This window comes from Monomorium pharaonis, chromosome 3, assembly GCF_013373865.1.
Source record: "Monomorium pharaonis isolate MP-MQ-018 chromosome 3, ASM1337386v2, whole genome shotgun sequence".
In the NCBI taxonomy this organism is placed as follows: domain Eukaryota; kingdom Metazoa; phylum Arthropoda; class Insecta; order Hymenoptera; family Formicidae; genus Monomorium; species Monomorium pharaonis.
The window spans coordinates 15,183,826-15,211,070 of NC_050469.1; the positions used below are offsets into that span (position 1 = coordinate 15,183,826).

The 27,245-nt window shown below is 32.6% G+C and overlaps 3 protein-coding genes across 8 annotated transcripts; 1 reads left to right on the forward strand and 2 right to left on the reverse strand.

Moving 5' to 3' along the window:
* Nucleotides 1–7,193: 7,193 nt before the first annotated feature.
* On the forward strand, nucleotides 7,194–14,970 carry LOC105828447 (mannose-1-phosphate guanyltransferase beta). 6 transcript variants are annotated; one of them, XM_012666770.3, is made up of 6 exons: nucleotides 12,365–13,076; nucleotides 13,192–13,357; nucleotides 13,464–13,857; nucleotides 13,970–14,131; nucleotides 14,242–14,473; nucleotides 14,555–14,970. In XM_012666770.3, the coding sequence occupies exons 2-6, from the start codon at nucleotides 13,205–13,207 to the stop codon at nucleotides 14,721–14,723; spliced, it is 1,110 nt and encodes a 369-aa protein (XP_012522224.1). In that variant the 5' UTR covers nucleotides 12,365–13,076; nucleotides 13,192–13,204; the 3' UTR covers nucleotides 14,724–14,970. The 6 variants fall into 6 exon arrangements, 5 of the variants coding, with proteins under 5 accessions (XP_028046897.1, XP_036139951.1, XP_012522224.1 ...); XM_012666768.3 differs by having other exon boundaries at nucleotides 12,365–12,961; XM_012666769.3 differs by having other exon boundaries at nucleotides 12,365–12,902.
* LOC118644742 lies at nucleotides 9,741–10,825 on the reverse strand. The gene is made up of 3 exons (XM_036284059.1): nucleotides 10,695–10,825; nucleotides 10,504–10,555; nucleotides 9,741–10,166 (listed from the first exon to the last, which is right to left on the reverse strand). The coding sequence occupies exons 2-3, from the start codon at nucleotides 10,522–10,524 to the stop codon at nucleotides 9,804–9,806; spliced, it is 384 nt and encodes a 127-aa protein (XP_036139952.1). The 5' UTR covers nucleotides 10,525–10,555; nucleotides 10,695–10,825; the 3' UTR covers nucleotides 9,741–9,803.
* On the reverse strand, nucleotides 14,778–19,505 carry LOC105828446 (separin). The gene is made up of 9 exons (XM_012666766.3): nucleotides 18,672–19,505; nucleotides 18,287–18,503; nucleotides 17,922–18,211; nucleotides 16,977–17,113; nucleotides 16,667–16,883; nucleotides 16,252–16,562; nucleotides 15,987–16,154; nucleotides 15,637–15,782; nucleotides 14,778–15,121 (listed from the first exon to the last, which is right to left on the reverse strand). The coding sequence occupies exons 1-9, from the start codon at nucleotides 18,921–18,923 to the stop codon at nucleotides 14,970–14,972; spliced, it is 1,890 nt and encodes a 629-aa protein (XP_012522220.1). The 5' UTR covers nucleotides 18,924–19,505; the 3' UTR covers nucleotides 14,778–14,969.
* Nucleotides 19,506–27,245: the final 7,740 nt, after the last annotated feature.

A 27,245-nucleotide genomic window follows, 5' to 3' on the forward strand; every position in this document is an offset into this window, starting at 1 on the left:
CTTAGTTAAGCATTTTTTACTACGTCAAGGGAAATTAGGGCCGTCGAGTATATTCGTGCTTGTGTACTAGTTAACTAACTTAATTCGCTGGCGATCGCGGAGCGATTGAACGCTCGCTAGCGGAACTACGGTTTCGTTGATTTATATCGCTGGCAAGCGATAGAACGCTCGCTAGCGGAATCTATGGTTTATTAGAGCACGAATATATCAACTTTTCCAATTTCACCGATGATGTATCGTTTTAATTACTGAGCCTACTCACTTTAGGTTGCGTTGCAGAGTTCATCGCGGCACAAGGGAGGGGAGAAGGTTGTACCTAGAGAAGTTATTTCAATATACAATTCTTTGGAAGTAGGTCGGCAATTAATTCTTATAGTCCTTACTATCGAAAGGATTCCTTATAATAGGGCGCAGTTCAATTTGTGAAAATATCGGAAAATATTCTAGGGAGCGGAAGTAAACAAGAATTAATCGGTACTCACGAGTTACATATAATATAGTTTGAAGCAATAGCTCGGTCTAGTAACAATTGAATGGTTGCTGTAGTTTGACGGTTGAAGGTGGGTCGATCGTAGAGATGTGTTGGTGACGGCGGTCTGTAGGAGCACGCACAATTTGACTAAGTGACAATGAATTGACCGCGACTGTACCCACACAACACACTTTATCCTAGGGATGTCCCTGGGATGTCATTTTGGGATATCGCAATATCGTTGGATATCCGTGGACCGTCTGCGATATCCGAGGGATATCCAAAGGATGCACAAATGTCCACCGATTTGACATCCTGTAGATATCTCAAACGATATCCAGAGGATGTCCAAGGGATTTCCTGAGATATCGTAATATACCCTAGTGAAAAAATTTGTGAGAATTAAAAAAATTTTTTTCAGCATTTCTGATAAATGTTTCGATTTTTTATAATTGAAACGTTTCTCGGAAAAACTTTAAAAATAAAAATTTTGATTAATTTAAAAAATTTTTGAATATTTCTAAGTATTTTTGAGAGTTTCTAAGAATTGAAAAAAACTTGAACAAAAAATAAAAAATTCTAATTATTTTTACGGCAATTTTGTAAGAAAAAGAAGACTATAATATAACATGTTTCAGCCAAGCCGTCGTACCTGTTAAAGCATGTTTAATAGTTTAATATCTCTATACCTGAAAAAACGGTCACCCACCCAAGTGTCAACCCTCGCCGGTGTCGCTTGACTTCGAAGACCGTACGCATTCTAACGCTTCGTGATGATCCATAAACACTTCTTGTTTATGGATTCATATTTGTTATAGATCATTACAATAGATGTTGTCAGAAGGATAAAACATGTATAGTTAACTTATATTTTTATAAATAAATATGAAGTTTTACAATTTTTTTTACTTTTTTTACTATTTTTATATATGCGCGCAAAATAGTATGTAGACTAACTTATTAAAAAATCTGTTTTTGCTCTGTTTGTATAAAATAAAACAATTTTTTAAATGTCATTTTTTATAATTTTTTAGTATATGTGGCATATTATTAATATGCCACATTGTTTCCATAAGTGTACTTTCTTTATGTTCTGACGTTTTAATCTACGTTTCTTAAAGATTTAATTTACACTTCTGTCACTTTTTTGTTACATTATAATTAACTTTCTTTTTACACTTGATTTATGCTCCATTAATTGTAGAGATAAAAAAGATATGATGGGATATTATTTGGATGTAATAGGATATCGTAAGATATTAATGAATATCTTACAATATCTTATAATATTTTAAGATATTTTTTGGGTAGATTTTTGGGGAGAAGATATCGAAATATATTAATAAGATATCATATGATATCTTAAGATATTTTACAATATTTTAAGATATTCTTGTAGGATATCCCGGGAGCTACTCATTGAGATATCCGTGGGATCTCCTTCGTCTGTCTGGGATAATTTGGGATATCCTCAGGATAAAGTGTGCTGTGTGGGTATATAGCAATGACTTAAACGTCTTAAACGAAAGTAAGAGCCATAGAAACGCATTAATGAGTAAGGTAACTCAGCGCGCGTGCATCTGGACAAGTTTCGCGAGAAAAATTCTGGACAAAATTTTCCGGACGCTGGGACGTTACAGTATCAAATAGTAAATAACTAGTGAATGTGTTTAATCATTGGCTGATCAACTTAAATTTACTACTTGATACGCGTACCAATTTCTCGGTGTAAACTAGAGCAAAGGCTCTTGTAATTTTATGTGCTTCTACCTTAATTTTGTGCTTCCACCTTTATGGCTCTGGCACACTAGACGCGATAAGCGACGAGCGATGATTGATATCCAATAACAGTTCTGCTTTTTTCAACATGGCGATGAAATGTTCGAAAATGTAGAGCTCTCATTGGATATCGCTCATCGCTTATCGCGTCTAGTGTGCGAGAGCCATTAGGCCAAAGACAGAGAACGAGACGTAGGTGTCGCAGTCGTAGTCGTAGGGTAAAGGGCCATCTACAATGGAGAGTCGTAGGCCATAGCAGTAGTCGTAGAAAATGTCTCCACTTCGTATTGCTTTACTGTTTACAGCCTACAGCAGACATTGAGCCAATTCATTGCGTGCTTACGATGAGCGTTGGGACATTCGGGATTAGTTTTTGGTCGCCTTTCTTTGATGGCTTGTATGTTATTGCTACGTCGTTTTTATTCTAGACAGCATTGCCGTAGTTTTAGTGCTGTTACGGCTAAAACACTCCATTGTAGATGGCCCTTAAAGCCTCGTCTACAGAAGTCGCAAGCAGCCAGTTGCAACTTGCGACAGCCAATGAGCGCCTAGTTTCTAGTTGAAGCTCAACAATCATTGGCTGTCGCAAGTCGCAACTGGCTGCTTGCGACTTTTGTAGACGAGGCTTAAGGCAGAGAAAAACGTAAGTCGTACAAGTTGTAGTATACTATTCTAGACTCTGGAATAGTATATTACGACTTATGTTTTTCTCTGCCTTAGGGCCACCGCACAAATTCTTCCATAACGCGTTACGTTACGTTAAGTACTCCATACGAACCTAAGTTGTACTTAAAATTTAACTTAAATCAACGCACAAAGAAATCCTTAACGTAAGAACTTAAGAACTTACATTAAAAGTTTCTTTGTGCGTTGATGTAAGTTTAATTTTAAGTACAAACTTAGGTTTATGGAGCACTTAACGTAACGTAACGTGTTACGAAAAAGCTTGTGCGGTGGCTCTTACCCTACGACTACGACTACGACACCTACGTCTTGTTCTCTGCCTTTGGCCTTAAGCCTCATCTACAGAAGTCGCAAGCAGCCAGTTGCGACTTGCGACTATGTGATTTCGGCTTTAGGGCTCCAGCAGACCAGGGGCTCGATTCTTGAATTCATTCGCAAGAAAACGTATGCGCAAATACCCGCTCTAACAGAAAAGTTGCAAGTTTATTGGTTAAAAGTCATACGATAGCCAATAAATTTCCAACTTTTCTGTAAGAACAGAATTTGCGAATACGTTTCTCTTGCAAATGAATTCAAGAATCGAGCCCCAGGGGCTCGATTCTTGAATTCATTCGCAAGAGAAACGTATTCGCAAATTCTGTTCTTACAGAAAAGTTGGAAATTTATTGGCTATCGTATGACTTTTAACCAATAAACTTGCAACTTTTCTGTTAGAGCGGATATTTTCGCATACGTTTTCTTGCGAATGAATTCAAGAATCGAGCCCCAGCACGATTCTGTCGCGCGCGACGTGCGATGTCTAATGAGCCTTTCCGCTCATCTATGTACGCCCATTGGATATCGCGCGTCGCGCGCGACGGAAATCGCGTTGGTCTGCTAGAGCCCTTAGGGGCCATCTACAATGGAGTGTTTTAGTGTAACAACGCTAAAGAGCCATCTACAATGGAGTGTTTTAGTCGTAACAACGCTAATGCCCAGTCTACAATGAGTCGTAGGTCGTTGGTCGTAAGAAATTTAACCAATTATGTTCGGTTATTCTTCTCTAAGATCAACTGTGATTGGTTAAATTTCTTACGACCAACGACCAACGACTCATTGTAGACTGGGCATAAATCTACGACCATGCTGTCAATAATATAAACGACGTAGCAATAATATACAAGCTGGCTATCATAGAGAGGTGACTAAAAACTAACCCCGAACACCTGAACGCTCATCGTAAGCACCCACTGAATTGGCTCAATGTCTGTTGTAGGCCGTAATCAGTAAAACAGTACGTAATGAAAATATTGTCTACGACTACTGCTACGGCCTACAACTCTCCATTGTAGATGGCCCTTTAAAGGGCCATCTACAATGGAGTGTTTTAGCCATAACAGCACTAAAACTACGGCAATGCTGTCTAGAATAAAAACGACGTAGCAATAACATACAAGCCGGCCATCAAAGAAAGGCGACCAAAAACTAATCCCGAATGCCCCAACGCTCATTGTAAGCACGCAATGAATTGACTCAATCTACTAGTTTACACCGAGCACTTGGTACGCGTATCAAATAGTAAATAACTAGTGAATGTGTTTAATCATTGGCTGATCAGCTTAAATTCACTACTTGATACGCGTACCAAGTGCTCGGTGTAAACAAGAGCAATGCTCTAGTTTACACCGAGCACTTAGTACGCGTATCAAGTAGTGAATTTAAGCTGATCAGCCAATGACCTAGTTTACACCGAGCACTTGGTACGCGTATCAAATAGTAAATAACTAGTGAATGTGTTTAATTATTGGCTGATCAGCTTAAATTCACTACTTGATACGCGTACCAAGTGCTCGGTGTAAACTAGTAGAATGATTAAACACATTCACTAGTTATTTACTATTTGATATGCGTACCAAGTGCTCGGTGTAAACTAGAGCAATGTCTGCTATAAGCTGTAAACAGTAAGCAATACGAAGGGTGTTTACGATAATGGCTATCCGAGTAATTTTCTCTAGGACCGAAATATATGATAAACACAACCATCTACTATCATCATGATTTGTGACAACTCAATGCTGTCCGGTATAGCCAAATCATCACGAGCAAGTTGCGAGTTGCGAGCAGTTGCGAGTTCCGTGAGTTTATAGCAGGTAACCTAAAAAGTACGACATAAATAATTTGATTATTACCAGGGTTGGGAACGTTACCTTAAAAAAGTAACGCGTTACCGTTACCGTTACTTTTTGTAAAAAGTAACTCGTTACCGTTACTCGTTACTTATTTTAAAAAGTAACGCGTTACCGTTACCGTTACTTAGAAAGTAACGATTCGTTACTTTTTTCGTTACTTTTTTGAAATGCTAAAGTAAAATGTTAAATTATAAAATTACATTATTTAATAATCAATATTAAAACTTAAAACTTTAAACTAGTTTCTAATATATAGCAAGCTTTTTTATATTAAACTCAATTAATAATTATTCTAATTTTTTATATTAATATCTTTATTTTTTTAATATACTTATCTTTATAAGAATTTATATTGTAATTCACAAATGTCATTTTGTCAAAAATTATTAATAAACTTTGTTTTTAAAAATTAATGTTATATAAGCATTCCAATATTCATTACCAGTATTGAAAATCTATAGTTCAGTTTCATATACATATACTATAGACTTTTAGACTTTTAATACTAGCAGTGACTATCGGAATGCAGCCTATATAAGGTAGAGAATATTTTTCAAACATATATTTAAAATATATATTATAAAATATGGAAATAAATATTTTATAATTGCATTTATTGCACGTAACCTATAATCTAGCAGATAGGTTATACATATTGTATGTATTTGCGTATTGAAGACGACTATCTACAGTCTTTTAAATCTCAAAATAAAAGGTTTACGCATCGCATTAACAAGATATTTCAACAGGGCATTCTCATGTGGCATTGACTTCCAGCGCCCTATATCGGAATATTTTTATCCAATTAAGAATTAATTATCCATTAAGAATAATGCGCGCGACCAGTACGCGATCTATTGAACAGATATAAAAGATATAGGGAACTAAAGTAACGATAAAAGTAACGGCTGAATTCGTTACCGTTACTGTAAAAATGTAACGACGTTACCGTTACCGTTACAGACATAAAAAAGTAACGAGCGTTACCAAAAAAATGTAACGAAAACGGTAACGGCGTTGCAAGTAACGCGTTACTTCCCAACCCTGATTATTACAATTAAAAATAATCTGTTTTTGATGTATGGTAAAATTATTAACTTCCTTAAAATAGTAATTATATAACACAATCATGTATTTTTAAAGTATTGTCTAAAGTAATATTAAAGAGATTATTTTATTTACAAATATTTTATTTATTAATTTGTCTATCAAGTTTCTATTATAACGATATTATTTCAAAACCTAATATAAAATTTTAATTAGACATTGATTCTTAATAAATGTTTTATTAATGTTATAAATGTTATTTAAACAAATAATCCAATATTTTGTTCATAAATGTTAATAGATTTGTACACAGCGTTAAGTAAAGTGCACAAACAAAAATTTTTTTATTGTGTTTACAGTATATCTTAATTTACTATGCACTTGTATTACAAATTAAAAAAATTTATTGTAAACATTATTATTAGTTTCACATTAGTGAAATATTCATGCATAATATTTATACATAAAGATATGATTTTTTAAAATAATGATAACACCATGCAACTTATCATTAACAGTTGTTACAAGAAAGAAAAATATTTATACTTAAATTTTTATTTTACTTGTAATCTAAAAAATATTATTAATAATGATTTATTTAATAATTTTACATAATTTATCTCATTTGTTTCAAAGTGTTAACACCGTCCGTTTAATAAAAGATGACTTTTCTAATATATATGTTAGTTAATAATAAATAATAACATTTATTGAGAATTAGTGTTTAATTAAAATATTATATTAGGTTTTGAAATAATACCGTTATGATAGAAACTTGATAGACAAAATAAATATTTGTAAATAAAATAATCTCTGATATTACTTTAGACAATACTTTAAAAATACATGATTGTGTTACATATAATTACTATTTTAAAGTTAATAATCTTATCATACATTAAAAATAAATTATTTTTAATTGTAATAATCAAATTATTTATGTCGTACTTTTTAGGTTACCTGCTACAAACTCGCAACTCGCAACTCGCAACTTGCTCGTGATTTGGCTATACCGGACAGCATTGAGTTGTCACGAATCATGATGATAGTAGATGGTTGTGCTTATCATATATTTCGGTCCTAGAGAAAATTACTCGGATAGCCATTATCGTAAACACCCGAAGTGAAGACATTTTCTACGACTACTGCTCAGTCTGGTGAAAGAGCGCGCGGTATACGGACGTAGTAAGAGATAGTAAAGCTGTCGCGCAGATTGAATCATATACAATTAGCTCTTTTGAGGGCTAGAGATGATAGAGGAGAGCCAATGAATCGCCTGAAAAGGAAATCGATGAAGAATGGAGAAATAGTTAATCAAAGGTGTGATACAGTAAAGGAATCGGCGGAAATAGGGGTTATAGTTCCAGAATCGCACATGGAACATAGTAGAAGGGAGTGTGCGCAAGCGCAAAGGGATGAAAACAAAGCTATTTGGAAAAATAGCGATAATTGCAATCATACGGAAAATAAAGTGCAGAGATTAAAAGATTGGGAGATCGAGAATATGATTACAGAAAAAAGTATAGAGGAAATAATAGGCGTTAACCCGGTGTTGATAACGGGAAAAGATTTAGAAAATAAGGAAAAAGATAGTGGCGAGGAATACACGCAAGCGGTAACAGACGAAATGGGTAGCAAAAAGAAGAAGAATGCGGGCAAAAGGAAAAGAAGTAAAGGAGGAGACGAAACAAGAGGACATGAAGCAGAGGAAAACGCAAAAACAGGAAGAAATAGTCGAAATGGAAGTAGCCAGCGTGACATCTGAATCTTGCTCTGCCAAGGAAAATTCACTACAACAGACAACAATGTCAGCTACGAATTACACGGACGACGAGTCAAAGAGGGAAACGGTACACTTTAAAAACGATAAGATTCTGTATAACTACGTAGGCCCGGACATACAACCAAACCAAAGAGAGGGCAAGGAATTTAGAACAGGACACAAAGGTGACTGCATAATATCAGTGAGAGTAAAACAGGAATACATGGAAAAGAGAGGAAAGAGAAATGATCTCAAAATATTAAGCGCACTGGCCAAGGAAAATTTAAAGCCAGATAATTACACTAAGACTGGTTTTAGAACAGCAGACATCCACTATATAGGAATAGACAGAGCTAATAAAGTAATGAGAAAACTTGATAATGTAAAAGAATTAGAGTATAGATTACTAGAAAGAAATATGAGTATAAAAGGCGTAGTCACAGACTGGCCGGATAAGATCCAAGAACTAGTGATCGCACTAGATGAACATAAAGACATACAAAAAATGGAAAGATTAATCACAAAAAGATATAACAAAACAATTAAAAAAATAGAAACCATAGCCACTGATAATATTGTAATCACATTCAGAGGCAATAGAATGCCTCAGTTTCTATCAATATATGAAGGATTGAGTAAAATCAAAATAAGACCATATATTCTTAATGTAAAACAATGTTTTAAATGTTACAGATTCGGTTATGTTCAGTCAGTGTGTAGAGAAAAAGAAAGAACCTGCGTAATTTGTGGAGAGCCATCACATGGTATATGCGAAAAAACACCAAAATGTAAGAACTGTAGAGAAACACACAAAGCAAACAGTAAAATGTGCAAAGAATTCACAAACCAAAGAAATATTCTTAGACATGCAGCGGAACAAAACATTTCTATAACAAAAGCTAAACAAGTATTGAGACGGCAATCAACAAGTTACAGAGACGCAGTAATAAAAGGAAGGGAAAGACATGTAAAAGAAATTGAAAATGAAAACAGAGTAAGTAGCAAGGACCAACGAGTCCGTCAACAACAAGATAGGACAGCATATATACAAAGAGAAAGAAATAAAGAGAAGAGCGAAAGACAATGGATGGAAGAGGAAAACCAAGAAGATGAAAGGACCTATAAACAAAAGAGTGACACAACATTTCTCATTAATAAGGGGAACCATGAAATACATGTAAGAAAGAAAGAAATCACAAAGAAACAAGAAGGAAAAAATATGGTAATTAAAAGATTCAAACACATAATTCAAAGAAACGACCAGCAGGAGTACTTCCTAGAAGCACTATTAGAAATAATAGAAATTATATATACAAAAACAAACAATTTAATATCAAAAAAGAAAAGTAAAGAAAGGAATAAAATAGAATAGAAACAAAGACTTAGAAAAGGTTAAGACAATAAACAATCAGAGAGGCAAATAAAAGAATGATATAAACAGTCAAGGGAGAATCCAACCATCAATAAACAGAAGAAATAGGAAGAACGATACATAGCAAGGAAAAAGATACAGAAAGACCACCAGATGGCAGTGTGACAACGCGAACGAAGAGTTGGAACATCTAGTTACTCAGAATCTATGACAAAGGACTAGTGGTTTGTTCGCGTCACATGCCCCATGTAACGTCCGGGTCTAGGGATATTTCTTCTCAATGTGTGCGTCGCGACGCCTCGGTCGCCTGACCGACGGGGGGCTCTCCTTTCGAATTTCGGGCAGCCCGCTTACACGAACTCTACCCGGGTATGGCGAGAGCTTGTTGCCGATGGAAAACCTTGTGGGATTTGGTTAGTATGACCTTGATGTAGTTAAGATTAAAAAATCTGGATATATATATATATATATGTATATATTTATTAATAAAACAACGTATAGGATTATTACATGTATCACTTAATTTTCTGGCGGAAATATAATAATCTGTGCTACTGCATCACTATGGTATTCTGTTGTTGGATCTAAAGGTTCCAACTCCGGGGAATCGTGATCGGAATCGCTGAGTATAATTATTTCAGGCGCGTTGGACGTTAACTGATTATAATTTTCCAAAGGGACGGTGTCTTCTTGGAACAGATCAATGGAAGAGATTGCTCTTCCTGGCGGAGCGTCTGTGACTGGAGGAGGAAGGGGGGTGTGTTCCAGCGGGTAGCCCACGAAATTCTCAATTTCCTCGAAAGCCCGCTCTAGGGCTTTTTGTTGAGCTTTAAGGATCTTTTCCCTTTTCCTTTTTCCGCGGTGGCGATTCTTCTTGATGGTCTACAAATAAACGCTTGGTTAAGCGATTGAACGCTTAGTTAAGCATTTTTCTACGTCAAGGGAAATTAGGGCCGTCGAGTATATTCGTGCTTGTGAATGATTAACTAACTTATATCGCTGGCAAGCGATAGAACGCTCGCTAGCGGAATCTATGGTTTTGTTCACTTATATCGCTGGCGAGCAATAGAATGCTCGCTAGCGGAATCTATGGTTTTGTTTACTTATATCGCTGGTGAGCAACAGAATGCTCGCTAGCGGAATCTATGGTCTTGTTGAGCACGAATATACCGGCTTTTCTAATTTCACCGACGATATTTCAATCATTGAGCCTACTCACTTTAGGTGTTGTAGAATTCATCGCGGGCACAAGGGAGGGGAAAGGGTTGTACCTAGAGGAGTTGTTTCATAATTATTTGGAAGTGGATCGACAATTAATCCTTATCAAAAGGATTCCTTATAATATGGCACAGTTCGATTTCGGAAAATATTCTAGGGAGCGAAAATAAACAATAATTAATTAGTACTCACGAGTTATAATATAGTTTGAAGCAATAGCTCCAATTAGATGGTTGATGTAGGTTGACGGTTGAAGGTGGTCGCAGAGATATGTCGATGATGGCAGTCTGTCGGAGCACGCACTGGTTAACTTAATTGATAATGAGTTGATCGCGAAACTATACAAGAGAGGTTGCAGATAACTTGAAGATTGAAGAGTGACGCGTGACCGAAAACTAGTGACTGAACTAATAAGTATGCTGAACGAGTGTCGAAAAATAATGAGTGAATGAATGAATGATCCGGCGTCTGTGCGCGGATTTAAATAGGGCGCGGACAAAGGGATCGAGCAAAATCGGCGCTGCGCTCAGCGGCCGCTAGCGCTCCGGAGTAGGGAACACGCGCGAAGCGCAAGAGTCGGTAAGAGTGGGAGTGATTCGGCGGCTTGGCGGGAACCGAGTTTCGGGGGCCGCTGATAAGGCGCGTGAGACCGTCTGCACGTGTGCGGATGTTTATTGGAGATATCTCGTCTAGGATTTCGTCGATCATTTGATCCGGAATATTTTTCGGCTAGGATCGCTTTCACTACCAAATATCTCGCCGTTTTATCAATCTTAATTATTTCTTGGGCGCGACATCTCGTCGCCAACGTGAAATCTTACGGACTGTTTATGTTAAATGCCTAACTATGGTTCACCTGATCTTCCGACACGCAGTCCGGATATTACGCGGATTAATTTCGTATTGTATTTCTTTAGGCGCGACATCCTGTCGCCGTCGTGTTGATAATAGCAGATTTTGTTTTAGAACCGTTCCGTTTGAATCTTTGAGGATTCAGTTGACGAGATATCATTTCTTTAATCATCCGACAGTGCACGTGCAAGGGCCTTTACAAATATCCGGTTCTTATTTATCTTACAGTTAATTAATCCTCGACGAACCCATAAGCAATACGAGAGTAAGAATTTAGAAGTTTAAACGATCCGGTTGCCTATGCGTTCGTATCGATAAGAGAGTTAAAATAATGCTAGATAACTTAAAGTATACGTATATGTAATATATGATTTTGATATATATATGTACGTAATTTTAAAGTACGATTAAGTGCTTAATATTTGAATTATTATTATATAATGACGACTTAAACGAAAGTAAGAATGAGCCATAGAAACGCATTACTGAGTAAGGTAACTCAGCGCGCATGCATCTGGACAAGTTTCGCGAGAAAACTTTTGGACAAAATTTTCCGGACGCTGGGACGTTACACCCAACATGCTCCTATTTACCCCAACGCACTCCAATACGTTGATTCCGATGACGCCAACCTATTAGAATGCGTTGGAGTGAGTAGGAGCATGTCGGAGCATGGCGACGCGAACAAACCATAGGAGACGAGAAAAGGAAACTAAAGGTGGAAGCACATAAAATTACAGGAGCCATAATGCCCAGTCTACAATGAGTCGTTGGTCGTTGGTCGTAAGAAATTTAACCAATTATGTTCGGTTATTCTTCTCTAAGATCAACTGTGATTGGTTAAATTTCTTACGACCAACGACCAACGACTCATTGTAGACTGGGCATAAGGCAGAATGCAGAAGCCATAGCGCATGCGCTATAGTATTACATTTTGTCATGGACAGATAAAGTAATACCATAGCGCATGCGCTATGGCTTCTGCATTCTGCCTTACGGCTCCTGTAATTTTATGTGCTTCCACCTTAACTGAACCCGGAACCCAGAACGGATAGAATTTCAAGATAATATATATCAGGTCATAAAGTGCAAGAACAATACAACGAGTGCAGCAGGATACTGTGCCTGCAAGGGCAAGATACATACGTGTCTCATATCTGCATCAGATTTGACACATTAAACCTCCAAAAAAAAAAAAAAAATACGACTACTGCTACGGCCTACGACTCTCCATTGTAGATGCCCTTAAACCTCCCCCACCCCCAAAAAAAACATGCTCTCTAGTGATCTCTAGCAAATTGATTATCTACGAGAAAAATCAGAGAGAAAAAAACGGAGAATTGTGTAACAAAAATTGGATGAGTGTTACGTAGAAAAATATAAGATACAAATTTAAATTTACCTGCATCGATAATGTCATCTTGCGAGAAAAAATTATTCTTATCGTAAACATGATATTGAATCATATCGAATATGAATACGTAGCACTTGTTACGTGGCAATGTATCGAAATATCTTATTATTTTGACTAGTATGGTGGTGGTTAATGTAAGTACTATTAGGTATTTCAGTCACGGGGTAATATAATGCTAATACTTCCCATAATGGTAATTATAGGTGATTAAAATGTATTCGAAAAAATATAATAACATAATAATTAAATTTATCTAAAAAAATATGTGAAAGAGTATCAAGTAAAATATTACTTTTTTGCGAATTAGAGTGAGTTATTAATTTTTTCTATCATAAGTTGTAATATGCGTAACATAAAGTTAGCATTTAGACTTTTTTACTGTAAATTGATATAAAAATTAGTCAAGAGAATACATTTTTGCAGAATTTATTCAGGAATGCATGAAAAGAAAAAGAAAATACAAACCATGCGTGCTTTAATACTTGTGGGTGGTTATGGGACTAGATTGCGACCTCTTACTTTAAGTCGACCTAAACCACTTGTTGAGTTTGCAAATAAACCAATGCTCTTACATCAGATTGAAGCACTGGTACATATAGAAATATATATGATATACACATTAATTTATCAAAATTTTATACATTATAAGTTCAATTTTCTTTACTTCTCCAAGTATATTTCTGAAATTTTTCTAGGTACAGACAAATGTAACTGAAGTTATATTGGCCGTTTCCTATCGGGCGCAACAGATGGAAGAAGAGTTAGTTCATGAGGCAAAGAAATTGGGAGTACAACTTATCTTTTCTCATGAACCAGAACCATTGGGTACTGCTGGACCACTTGCGCTCGCGCGTGAATATTTATGTGCCAGTGATGATCCATTCTTTGTTTTGAACTCGGATATTATTTGTGACTTTCCTTTTAAACAGCTTCTTGAATTCCATGAGAATCATGGTAAAGAAGGAACCATAGTTGTTACTAAAGTAGAGGAGCCGTCAAAGTATGGTGTGGTTGTATATGGAGAAGATGGAAAGATTGAGAATTTTGTTGAAAAGCCACAAGAATTTATATCTAATAAAATCAACGCAGGTATAGACCAAGACTTGTTTAGAAATACTTTAAGGAATACTAGACACATCCATGTATGCACATGCCTTTGTGGACGCACGCATTTTATATACATATTTTTTTGCAAATATAGGCATGTATATTCTTAATCCAAGCATATTAAACAGAATAGAATTGAAACCTACAAGTATCGAAAAGGAAGTTTTTCCAAGTATGGCTCAAGATGGAGAATTATACGCTATGGAATTGCCAGGCTTCTGGATGGATGTGGGACAACCTAAAGATTTTCTCACAGGCAAGTACACCTTGCATATAATAAAGTTTTTTTTCAAATGGTAATTTGTATGAGTTCAATTATTTATTCATTTCATACTCAATATGAATTCATAATTTATAATTATTTAGGAATGTCTATGTATCTCGCTTCATTGAGGCAAAAACATCCTGAACAGCTTTATTCTGGACCTGGTATAGTAGGTAATGTCTTAATAGATCCAACGGCTATAATTGGTAAGGATTGTAGAATTGGGCCCAATGTCACGATTGGTCCTGGTGCCACTTTAGCTGACGGATGTTGTATTAAACGAAGTACTATTCTGAAGGCAGCTGTGATAAAGGAACATGCTTGGCTAGATGGGTAAGTATTAGTTGTATCGTAAATATATAAAGTCTCAGATGGCATTTTTCAGTATCAAGCTAATTAAATATATGTAAACAGTTGTATCGTTGGATGGAAAAGTGTTGTAGGACAATGGGTACGAATGGAAGGTACAACTGTACTAGGAGAAGACGTCATCGTTAAGGATGAGTTATATATTAATGGCGGACAGGTTTTGCCACACAAGAGCATTTCCGCTTCTGTACCCGAACCACAAATTATTATGTGACTAAAGATCATAATCTAAACTTAAATTGATGACAATTGACCTCGAAACAACCGATTTTTTTTATTCACCTTTATTATTTTTATATAAAATACATCTCCATTACATATCTTTGCATTAAAGTATTAAAAGATAACTTTACCCCATAAATGCTTACTATATAGTCTTGTCTTTCGGGAATTATTTTATACACGACTTAGAAATTTAAATTACCTTAGATCAATGTTGCAAAAATAAAATTAATAAAATTTAAACTATTTTTATTGGTAAACCTCGCGCTACTATCGCAGCTGCCGTCATATAATGCGAACAACTATTTTTGGATTTTGCTACTGCCCTTAACATTTCTGATTCCATTTCTGTTTTGGCCTTTACTCCATCCCTTCTATTTTTTATGAATTCTGACAAAAAAAAGTTATGAATCGTTATTAATCACGTAACTGAAGAATCAAGTATGGAAGTTTTTTTGTAATATTAGAGGTTTGTTTTTTATTCCTGTACTGCTGCACTAGTGTAATAAGTAAGAATGAGAAAAAATATATTTGCCTTATTCTAACTTATTGCAGCAGTGCAGGAATAAAAAACAAACCTTAGGTTTGGAGGTAGTGAAAGCAGTGTAGGGTAATCAAATAACCAGCAATTTTAAAATAAATTTAAATTAAATGAAAATGTAAAAGTAGCTTTTTTAAATAAAAAAAATTTTACAATGTTTATATTCTATTCCCATATAGCACGTTCGTCCCGCAAACGTCCTGGGGATGGCTCTGGGATATTCAAATATCCACGTAACGTCTACAGGACGGATGTACTGTGTGGGATATATATATATATTTTTACATATATATATCAGTGCAGGAATAAAAACTAAACCTATTATGTAATAGTAATATATGCTAATAACAATTATAATACTAACTTAGAGTACCATAATTCCAACTATCCATATCTACTTCGGTCCATGATTTCTCTGAGGACGAAGGAATCCAATTACTCATGAAATTTGCAGTCATTTTATCAATATCAGCATCTGTTACTTCCCACAGCATACCCAAGAGGCATGGACTGAGAATTATTAATTAATTTATATATGTGTGTATGTGTGTGTGTATGTGTGTGTGTGTGTGCGCGCACATGCGTATGTGTGCGTGCTCGCGCATGAGTTTTAAAAAATGGAAAAAAGTAAAGTATTTTGTAAGTGATTTCTCTTGTAGTTTTTCACGGAAATTGTTATACATAATATAAACACGAACTAGACATTCTCTTTACCTGCATGCTATTAAATATTGATTTGAAACGCCATAAGGTGGATATCTCCCACCTATCACAAGTAGTTTCACACTACTACATCCAAATAATAAAACGGTAGATTTTACTCTCATTCTTTCAATGTCTTCTCCAGATAAATATTCTATGCCATTTCCATGACCAGTATACCTAAGCATCAAAGAGAAAAGAAAAAAAGACAAACTTTAAGTAGATTATAAATTATATACAAATTAATATTAGCAGAAGAGAAATAAAATTTTTTTACATTAAAATATCATGATTTATTAACGCATCTTCAAACATTTCTTCGCTAGGTTGTATATTATAACAACTTTTCCACTGTGGTAACCAGAAGTCCATAAAAAGCTTCATACGTTTTTCCATTTTGTTAAGATCACCGGAGGGATTGACTACGCAAATTCCCATATTTTCTCTGGCTTTGATTATTTTACAGCCTTCCACTATAGTATCTTCATGTTCTTTGAATAACGCATATGCTACATGCAGAGATGGGAAACGAGTAACAGGATGATTCTTAATAATTTCCATGGCTTCAAATGCTATGTAATCCATGTACTTAAAATAAAAATATCTTTTTATATACAAATTTTATATACAAAGCAAATTTTTACAAATATTTGTGTATAATAATTTTACGTTTTTACATTTTGTGTGATTACCTCATCAATAATTAAAATCAACGTTTTACGTTTTGTATTCTCTAACTTCTTTATATATGGTAACTTTCCATAAATAGATAAAATGATGTTGTTTGCAAGTTTTTCACATTCAGGAAGTAGGAATTTGATTGCACGTGCTATTTCCTCGCGCGTAAGAAAACATGCACCTATAGATACCTTTTTCAAAAGCCACCTACATCTTTTTGATATGTCAGTGCTAACAGTGTAACATTGAAAAATTTAATATACATAAATATAAAAATTCAATATACATAATGATCACAGTGAAACTTTGGTAAACATCACTTACGGAAATTTAAAATCTGATATTAATTTATCGATCATTTGATGAATCTCATCTACTATTTCCAAGTTTTCAATAGGATCAGCCATAAATAATACTCTCCATTCTCTCAACCATATATTCTCTAATCCGTTTATAGCTGTCTGTAATTAATCAGCTTAAAAGGAGGAGAGTCAATAAATGCGTTTTTATGCCCTCTTGGAATTTTCAAAAAACAAGTTTTTTGTATTGTATGATTATTAGGAATTTTAAAAATAATCATAGATAAGAAAAAATCCCATGAAGTTAAATTAATTATTTAATTATATTACTATAGTATCTTAACCCCTTCTTATAATTAATAAGTGACTTAATAAAATGTTTTCACTCATTGTGCCTTGCCCGCCTTGCCATCATATCAATATCATTTTAGATTATGATATTGTCAAAGCAAAAACTAAAAAACTCTAGAAAAGCACACGATAAATAATAGTATATAATAAAAAAAATTTTCTAAGTAATCACAACTTTGACGCTGTGAAAAGACTTAAGTATTAAGGCAATCAATAGTGATCATCTATTTGTTTGAAGTACAAATGTTTATATGTCAGGATAATAAAAAATTAATCTTTTTAACCAGTTGTATTCATTTTTATAAAGGTTAACAATAGTGTAATCTAAAATGATAATTAATATGATGTAAAGCAGTACGAATGAAAATTTTATGTCACTCATTAATTATGAAAAGGGCTTGAGTATCATAGTGATACATCTAGACAAATAATTCATTTCGACTTTATGGTTAAGTTTTTAATCTTATCTAGCTAAATGTCTATTTTTTATTATATTCCTAATAATGATATAAATACAAAAAGAAGTATTCCTTGAAAATCCCAAGGGGGCACAAAAACGGGCTTAATTTTCCTTTTTCTTATTAAAATCTACATTGTTTTAATTTCAAATTGTTTTTACCTTCATTTTATTGTTTTGATTTGCACGCATCATCCAATATTGCTTATGATTTGTGTAAGTAGTCTTTAGTGCAGATGTATAGCCATCCAATAGTTTTTGAATCTCTTTGCAGATATCATAGGAAACTTGTGTCATGGGTCTCGGCACAGTTACACATAATGGTTCCATGTCAGATGTACCCGTAGGAAGTATTGTAATATGTACAGCATGCATTACACTAGATATTTGCTTCTCGTACCTTAATACAGTAGGAGATTCATATTGAGCAGTAACCTGAATCATGTACCATTCTGTGAACAAAATTAGAAAAAGAATATAAAAAATTTAAACTTATAAAAATGCAAAAGATATGTTTTATTACTTACCTTTTGGTAAATCTAACAGTTTTACTTTTAATGATTCATTATTATCTGTAAACCTTGTTTCAAACTTTACATATGTTGGCTTCAATCCATATATTTGAGATTCATTCCATATAGACTCGCGCATTTTAGTCTTCTGATATCTATGTAGGATGTGCTGTCGAAGTATTACTGCATGAGCTTCAACCAAATGATGAATAGCTGTAGACTCGTTGCCAATCTAAGAAAAAAAATATATACACAATTTTTTCACTAATCTTTAATATTAGAATAAATCCTCTTCTGGTTTTTAGCAGTTATTGCAATATAAAAAGTATATGTATACATATGTATCTTGTTGAATTTCTATTTCTTTGACTACATAGTTTAGAAAAATTCAATTATATACCTCTAAATTACAAATAGCCAGCATTTTATTCAAACTGCTATATTCAATACTTCCAACATAATTGCATTGTGCATTTGTTAATAATTTCTCAGTATTACTTTTGATTTTCTCCAACTTTTTTTTTTCAAGTTCCTTTTTTGATTCGTTTCTCTCTTTTGATCCATTCAAATTTTTTGTCTTATCCTTAAAATTCTCTTTATTAGGATGACATTCGTGCAAGATTTGCACAATTTTGTTAGTAATATGAGCCATAATGAGTTCTTGCTCTCATATATACATCTGTTTACAATAATAAATTTATTTTTACTAGTGTTTACTAGTTCGAACGAGCAGAGAAGCTTCTATAACCAGAGAGAAGCCTGAGAGCGGCCACCGCGGCCTTTTTCGTGCGACCGAAATGTGGATGTAGCATCAGCGCCAAACGTGGATGTAGAACTACGTACCACATCCACTTTTCGACCCTGTCAATAAAATCGTTCGCTTGGTGTGCGTCCGTGCTACCTGGTTGTGTTCCGTGCTATGTGGACGAAATGACGGTAACAGAGTATTGATTTTTCGTATGTGTGCGAGCGAGAAAATACAGGAGCGAACGAGATATTCAATAAGAACGAGCGAAACAGTAAAAGGAGCGAGCGAGAGATCATTAAGAACGAATGAGATAGTAATAGAAGTGAGCGAGATGAGAATAACAGCATGCTGAAGCCCAAGAATCGGATCGAGCTTCCTTGCACGTTGTTATTGTCATCTCGCTCGCCCCCCTTACTGTCTTGCTCGCTCGCGTAATGCAAATATATATATTATGTTTTTGAGACCAACACCTTTTTTACTTAGAAAATTTAGAATATTAACAAATTATTATATTTAATATTTTTTATATACATCATTAATATGTCATTTTTAAAAATTAATTAAAATAAATTAAATCATTTAGTAATAATATTGTTATTGTGTGGATTTTTTAAGCTTTAAAAATTTTGTAACAAATTATTATAAACACATTTATTTTTAGCATAATCATCAAAGAACGACACAAAAAATGTTATACACATATTATAATATTTCTTTCGTTATTTTTTCCGATTAGCATAATTAGTTTGTACAGTCAATTTACAATAATTTGTTTATAAAAATTTGTTGCAAAATTGATTTTTTCAAGGTACTTTTTATATCAATTATAGTTTTTTACACTCTAGTCTTATTTTGAATAGTTATTTTTTGTTAACTTTATTAGTTTAGCTACAGGCTAGAACAAGTTACAATGAATCCTTTTATTTATTTTTCGCACAAAGCCACAACGAAAATGTTATTTACGTTTTCTTCGAAATTTTTTCCATAGAAGCGGCGCAGTTTTTTTTAAGTCAATTTAATATGAATATTAATTATGTGTGTATAATTTACATTTTATACAAATTTTATCTGTTGAACAATTCCACTAATGACATCTTTATTTTCTTTTTGGCCCTGTGATCAATTCCAGTTAAATTATTTGAAAACGTGTAAACGACATTTTCATACATAGTGCACGCTTTATGTATTACACATTTATTGATTACTTCATCGGAATTTGTTTAAAAAGTTACGTGATTGAATAACTGTTGTTTTTTAAACGTTTGTTTCATTTTTATCATACTAAATACTTTGATAGTGAAAAAAATATCTAATTAGTGCGGTAAAATTGATAAATTTTTCGACATGTGTGTTTATAAAGATTCTTTAAATGGAAGAATTTCCAATGGAAAGCATTTACTCTAATTTCCACTAAAATTGAATTACATATTTTATATGGTTACGCAATAGTAGTAAGTTTCTACGTATTATTTCTTATAATATTAAAAATATTACATGACGTTTTCTTATAGCATTACTTATACAATTATTTAACTTTAAGGAAGCACATACCTTTCATGAATTTTATTATTCATGAATTTTTTTAGAGCCAAGAGACAAACTGCAAAAATGGAACTTTTTGCACAATGAAGTACATCTTTTGTAGTTTTCATACAAATGTTACTACAATGATTTTGTTGAAAAATCCCCCCTCCCCTCCCTTTACCGTCATGTAGACAGTTGTGCATGATTCCGCGATTACAATGATTTCTCCTTTAAATGAAATACAAAAACCAAACGGCATCTTGACGAATAGTAAATTTTTTTGTAGTTGTCGTATCCATTTTTTAAATTTAAATTCTTTTTATTTTTTTTTACAAATAAAAATTAATCTTTTTATCAAAAATCAGCACTTTAATTTTAAAGGATCGCCATTTTGTTTAAAATTCTAATTTTAAAAATCGGATACGGCAATGACAAGTCTTCTTTAAGATGCTATTTAGTTTTTGTATTTTAGTTGAAGAGAAGGATAAATCATTTTGTTTGTTAACGTTATATAAACAAGTTAAAGGTTATATAAACAAAAAACTGACTCATTGTCAGTTGAAAGTTGGGTTAAATTAAAACAAGTTAAATTTAAAATTAATTTTCAAAACATTAATATATTTATATTAAATTAAAAAATCATAAATTTATTTAAACTAAATTACTAAAACAATTATATTTAGATCAAAAATATATTCGATACTTTATTTAAATTAATTATTTAATTTACTTTATTATAAATTAAATTTATATAAAATTACAAATAAATATTGTCGTTTATGTGAAAATGTATTTTTTCTTTTATAATTTTTCCTTTTACACAGATAATTTTTTAAAACTAATATGAAAACGATTTTTAACTTTAACTTGGGTATTTTTGAAACACAATTTTAATTTTTTTTATCTCTTTTTCACAGTGTTAAAAATTTATCTGTGTAAAGAAAAAATATAAAAAACAAATACGTTTCTATATAAACTACAACATTTTTTTGTTATTTAATATAACTTCAATTTACAAATAAAGTATTAAATACATATATTTCTGATATGATTATAAAATCTTAAAAAAGTAACGCCAAGTACATAAACGCGTGCTTGCAAAAATAATTTTGAGATCAATAGAATTAGCCAGTATATTTAAAAAAAAGTCTTAAAGGAATTTAATAAATTGATTAAAAAATTATATAAATAAAATTAAAAAATAATAAAATTAACAAAGTATATATTTAAAAAATTTAGAAAAACCCCATAAAAATTTATTCAAAAATTATTTGAAAAATAAAACTGTTATAATGATAAGAGATAGTGAAACAAAAACTTGGTTCGTATCAATTGCATTCTTCTATATACATTTATCAATACTATAACATAGAGCTTTGGAAATACAGAAAAAACACGAGCCGGAAATGTCAAGTTTTTTGTTTCACTATCTCTTATCACTGATAACATTATCATTTTTAAATACTTTTTGAGTAAATTTTTAAGTTAAGGGGTTTTTCTAAGCTTTTTAAAAATATACTTGATTAATCTTATTATTTGTTAATTTTACTTATATAATTTTTAAGACGATGTTTATTAAATTTCTTTAAGTCTCTTTTTTAAATATACTTGGTTCATTTTATTAATCTCAAAATTTTTGAAATCACGCATTTATATATTTGGCATATCTTTTTTATCTTTTTATTTAAAATTTTTTAATGAAATTTTACTTTTTTTGTAAAAATAAAAGAATTACGTCTTTTTTAAATTACATTAAGTTTGATTATACATACTTTTGAATGTGTTAACTTCATATTTATGTATGTATATGTATTTCTATAATCTAATATATTTTATTTAATATTTAATATATATATATATATATAATTTTTTACATTAGATTAACGTAGGAAAATTATGTACTAATTGTGACACTAAATCTATAATTGAAAAAACTGATGTAATAAAATTAAACAATATTCTTAATTTTTAAACTGTTATTCAAAATTTGTATTAAAAAAATTAAAAATCTAAATATTAAATCTATACCTACGACAAAGATATCTGTCAATGTAAATAAGTACAAAATTATTAATTAATGCAATCTTTCACCACGTACAGTGCAAATATAATTAATGTACATTATACAAATATGTTATGTATTAAAAGAGCAAAAAAAGCGGTGTTAATGAATGATTTAAGTATAAAGAAATGCAATTGGCCTCAAAATGCTAAAAATGCATTCATATTTTTTTCAGAACAAATAAAATACATACTTTTGAATGTGTTAATTTAATATTTATGTATGTATATATATTTCCGTAATCTAATATTTTATTTTATTGGTTCTGCAAAGAATATGAATGCATTTTTAGGCCAATTGCATTTCTCTATACTTAAATCATTCATTAACACCGCTTTTTTGCGCTTTTAATTTGTTACGTCCAGCCTTATGGAATTTTACTCTTTATTCGGTAGGAAGGATATTTCAGGGAGAACAGGTAAGGAAGGGAAGAACGTAACAAAACGTGTAGAAATCCCGTAGGCACACACTTTAAGAGAGGGTATGTGCCTCGGGTCGAACGCACTTTTTATGACTCAAAAATATAGGTCAACGTGCCGATAGGGCCGCTATAACCCGTTTCGAGTCGTACGTCCGTCGGTCCAAGTTTCGAGTCAACGAATTGAATCGCTTTAACTCGGGATCGGACCAGATGCAGTCTTTGTTCGGGATAGACGAGGTCGTTATTAATTAAAATAAATGATAAGGTTTTACATAAAATTAACCCAGTGAGAAATAGTACATCGAATCGACATCGAAATGATGATTTCGATGTCGATTCGATGTCGAATTGATGTCGAATTCATTATCGTTTCTCACTGGGAACAAAAGTATTTATTCTAATAACAAATAAAAATAAAAATAAAAAGAAATACAAATAAGCGCTGAAGTCGTGATTTGACAATTTTGTAATAACGGTATAATTAAATTTAAGACGCATAGTGAGTATGAATATAGTTGTACAAATATTAAATAAGTATATAGTGGGCGGAGAAAGAGAAACAAAGAGATTTTTGTTTTTTTATTTTACAGTATTAACGGTAAACGCGGAGCAAAGAAATAGACAAAGGGTTTATTAAATGGTTAGATGGGGTAAACATGGATGCTTGGTGTCATAAGAGGATAAAGCATAGCGGGAGAGAGTGGGGGTGGAATGTCTTCGGATTCAGGGGAACTTATGGGAGAGTAACTTGAAGAAGGAGGAGGTGAACTAGAAAAAGAATATGTTGGGAATATCTGAGGAACGTGTTCACATTCTTCAGTAATTGGAGGCAAAGAGGAAGGTCGAGGAACATTAAGTTCTTCGAAGGGGGTGGTAGGAGGAGGAGAGTCGAGGAACACTAAGTTCTTTGAAGGTGGTAGCTGGAGAGGAGAGTCGAGGAACACTGAGTTCTTCGAAGGTGGTAGCTGGAGAGAAGAGTCGAGGAACCCTAAGTTCTTCGAAGGTGGTAGCTGGAGAGAAGAGTCGAGAAACACTAAGTTCTTCGAAGGTGGTAGCTGGAGAGGAGGGTCGAGGAACACTAAGTGGGAAATTATTTATAAAATAATAGGAACGTGTCTTAAAAAATTAAAACGGAAGGGAGTAGATGAGTAACGTAAAAACAAAGAAAGAAATTGTTATTGTAGGACTTACTCATTACTGGTTCTCGAATAAATCCGTTGGAATCGAAGGGATTTTTTGATCGGATGGAACGGCACTAAAGTTTACTTGCGCACTGATTCTATATGATTACTAACTAACTCTCTTATTAACTGAACTGACTAAAAACTCTAAACGTAACTGAACGTAACTCACAACTAACTACTTTCAACTAACTGATTATTACTGATCATTATTACTACTATTACTACTGACTCTCTTCAAGATTTGGTATTATATATACAGAGTCTTACAAGGGGAGAATCCAGATGTAAGTGGTTCAAATATTCTAATTGAACCACTTACTTCTTTAGGTAGGATTCTTTTGCAGGATTGTGTGGTGGGTGAATTCTACGTTTTCTTATTGGAAAAATAGTTTTTCCTTTTTGACCAATCATACGTTGAGTATACTCTGTCAAAAGTTTCTCTGTTTCCTCCCACATTCTTTCAATTTTATCGAAGGGATCCGACCTATTGCGTAGGTTATCTTCTTTTTGGGTTTAAGAGATAAATAATTTTTTCTATCGTGCTAGACGTGCTACGGTATGGGTTGCAGATGGAGGAAACGGTTATTTATTTTTTGCTTATGTTTAGATACTTTATTGCTCATTTTTTGTGAGGAAACGTGAAACTTTGCTTAGATCCCATGTTTGTTTTTGAATTTCTATCTTCAGAATTTATTATTTGTTGACTCAGTATTCAAAAGGAATCGGAATTATTTACTTGGTCGTTTCGTCCATCTATGTTTGTCATTACGTTCCTAACAGACTAATCCTAAACGCGTAAAAAATTATCGGAGACCGTTGAAACGGAATTTCTTTTGTAAAATTATTTGTTCCTTTGACGAAGGGAAATCGTGGAATCTGCCGGACGTAACAATTCATAACACGTTGGTATAATGTACTGTACATCGATTATATTTTTACTGTACGTGATGAAAAATTGCACTAATAATTTTATATTTATTTACATTAACTTGAAATTTACTGTTCTTTAAGATGCCGTTTGGTTTTTGTATTTCATTTAAACAGGGAAGGAGAAATTATTGTAATCGCGGAATCATGCACAACTGTCTACATGACGGTAAAGGGAGGGGGGGGGGATTTTTCAACAAAATCATTGTAGTAACATTTGTATGAAAACTACAAAAGATGTACTTCATTGTGCAAAAAGTTCCATTTTTGCAGTTTGTCTCTTGGCTCTAAAAAAATTCATGAATAATAAAATTCATGAAAGGTATGTGCTTCCTTAAAGTTAAATAATTGTATAAGTAATGCTATAAGAAAACGTCATGTAATATTTTTAATATTATAAGAAATAATACGTAGAAACTTACTACTATTGCGTAACCATATAAAATATGTAATTCAATTTTAGTGGAAATTAGAGTAAATGCTTTCCATTGGAAATTCTTCCATTTAAAGAATCTTTATAAACACACATGTCGAAAAATTTATCAATTTTACCGCACTAATTAGATATTTTTTTCACTATCAAAGTATTTAGTATGATAAAAATGAAACAAACGTTTAAAAAACAACAGTTATTCACGTAACTTTTTAAACAAATTCCGATGAAGTAATCAATAAATGTGTAATACATAAAGCGTGCACTATGTATGAAAATGTCGTTTACACGTTTTCAAATAATTTAACTGGAATTGATCACAGGGCCAAAAAGAAAATAAAGATGTCATTAGTGGAATTGTTCAACAGATAAAATTTGTATAAAATGTAAATTATACACACATAATTAATATTCATATTAAATTGACTTATAAAAAACTGCGCCGCTTCTATGGAAAAAATTTCGAAGAAAACGTAAATAACATTTTCGTTGTGGCTTTGTGCGAAAAATAAATAAAAGGATTCATTGTAACTTGTTCTAGCCTGTAGTTAAACTAATAAAGTTAACAAAAAATAACTATTCAAAATAAGACTAAAGTGTAAAAAACTATAATTGATATAAAAAGTACCTTGAAAAAATCAATTTTGCAACAAATTTTTATAAACAAATTATTGTAAATTGACTGTACAAACTAATTATGCTAATCGAAAAAAATAACGAAAAAAATATTATAATATGTGTATAACATTTTTTGTGTCGTTCTCTCTCTTTGATGATTATGCTAAAAATAAATATGTTTATAACAATTTGTTACAAAATTTTTAAAGCTTAAAAAATCCACACAATAACAAAATTATTACCAAATTATTTAATTTATTTTAATTAATTTTTAAAAATGACATATTAATGATGTATATAAAAAATCTACAAAAGTAATGATATGAAGAAAATGCGCCAACCATGAAAATGGATGTTCATACAAACTAAAACATCCACTTTTACAAATAATTATCTGTACAAATATTACAAATAAACATTTTAATACAAATTTTACTACAAAAACTTGGCGCCGCTAAACCGAATAATTTGCCAGCTCTCTTTCTTTTTTTTTGTACGTGCATCTCTGATTTGAGTGCGTGCGTGTGTGTATATGTGTGTTAGTATATAATTTTGTTCATAAGGAAGCGATTTTTAATATCTGTTTCTTTTAGGGCCGGTTATTCCAACTTCTTGATAAACTTATCTACCAGGTAGGTGTCTATCTTCATTTCTTTTCTTAAATAAATAGACAAACATATATTGATAGTTAAGTTTACAAAGAAGTTGGAACAATCGAGCCTTATGCGTGCGTATGTTCGAATATGTCTCTCTCTTTCTCTCTCTCTCTCTCTCATGTGTACGTGTATAATGTTACGCGCATATAATGCCATTGCGATTTCTATTGTAAAAAATTGTAATTTTAAATAATTATTATTTTATTATGTAAGTTAAATTGTAAGAAAGCAATTTTGTATTAAAGCAAATTATTCGGTTTAGCGGCGCCAAGTTTTTGTAGTAAAATTTGTATTAAAATATTTATTTGTAATATTTGTACAGATAATTATTTGTAAAAGTGTGTAACGACCGTTTTTCTACACGGACGTAGCTCGTCGGGATCTAGGGTAGAAAAGGTCCT

What these genes read in the sequence shown, in the direction of transcription:
- LOC118644742 (XM_036284059.1), bottom strand. Translation starts at nt 10,524, where the DNA reads ATGAATTCTACAACACCTAAA. An exon ending in TGAATTCTACAACACCTAAA is followed by an intron (nt 10,167 to 10,503) that starts GTGAGTAGGCTC and finishes GTTTATTTGTAG; the next exon opens with ACCATCAAGAAGAATCGCCA.
- LOC105828447 (XM_012666770.3), top strand. Translation starts at nt 13,205, where the DNA reads ATGCATGAAAAGAAAAAGAAAATACAAACCATGCGTGCTTTAATACTT. An exon ending in TACATCAGATTGAAGCACTG is followed by an intron (nt 13,358 to 13,463) that starts GTACATATAGAA and finishes AAATTTTTCTAG; the next exon opens with GTACAGACAAATGTAACTGA. An exon ending in GAACATGCTTGGCTAGATGG is followed by an intron (nt 14,474 to 14,554) that starts GTAAGTATTAGT and finishes ATATGTAAACAG; the next exon opens with TTGTATCGTTGGATGGAAAA.
- LOC105828446 (XM_012666766.3), bottom strand. Translation starts at nt 18,923, where the DNA reads ATGGCTCATATTACTAACAAAATTGTGCAAATCTTGCACGAATGTCAT. An exon ending in ACTGTTAGATTTACCAAAAG is followed by an intron (nt 18,212 to 18,286) that starts GTAAGTAATAAA and finishes TTTTGTTCACAG; the next exon opens with AATGGTACATGATTCAGGTT. An exon ending in TTGGAATTATGGTACTCTAA is followed by an intron (nt 15,122 to 15,636) that starts GTTAGTATTATA and finishes TTTTTTTGTCAG; the next exon opens with AATTCATAAAAAATAGAAGG.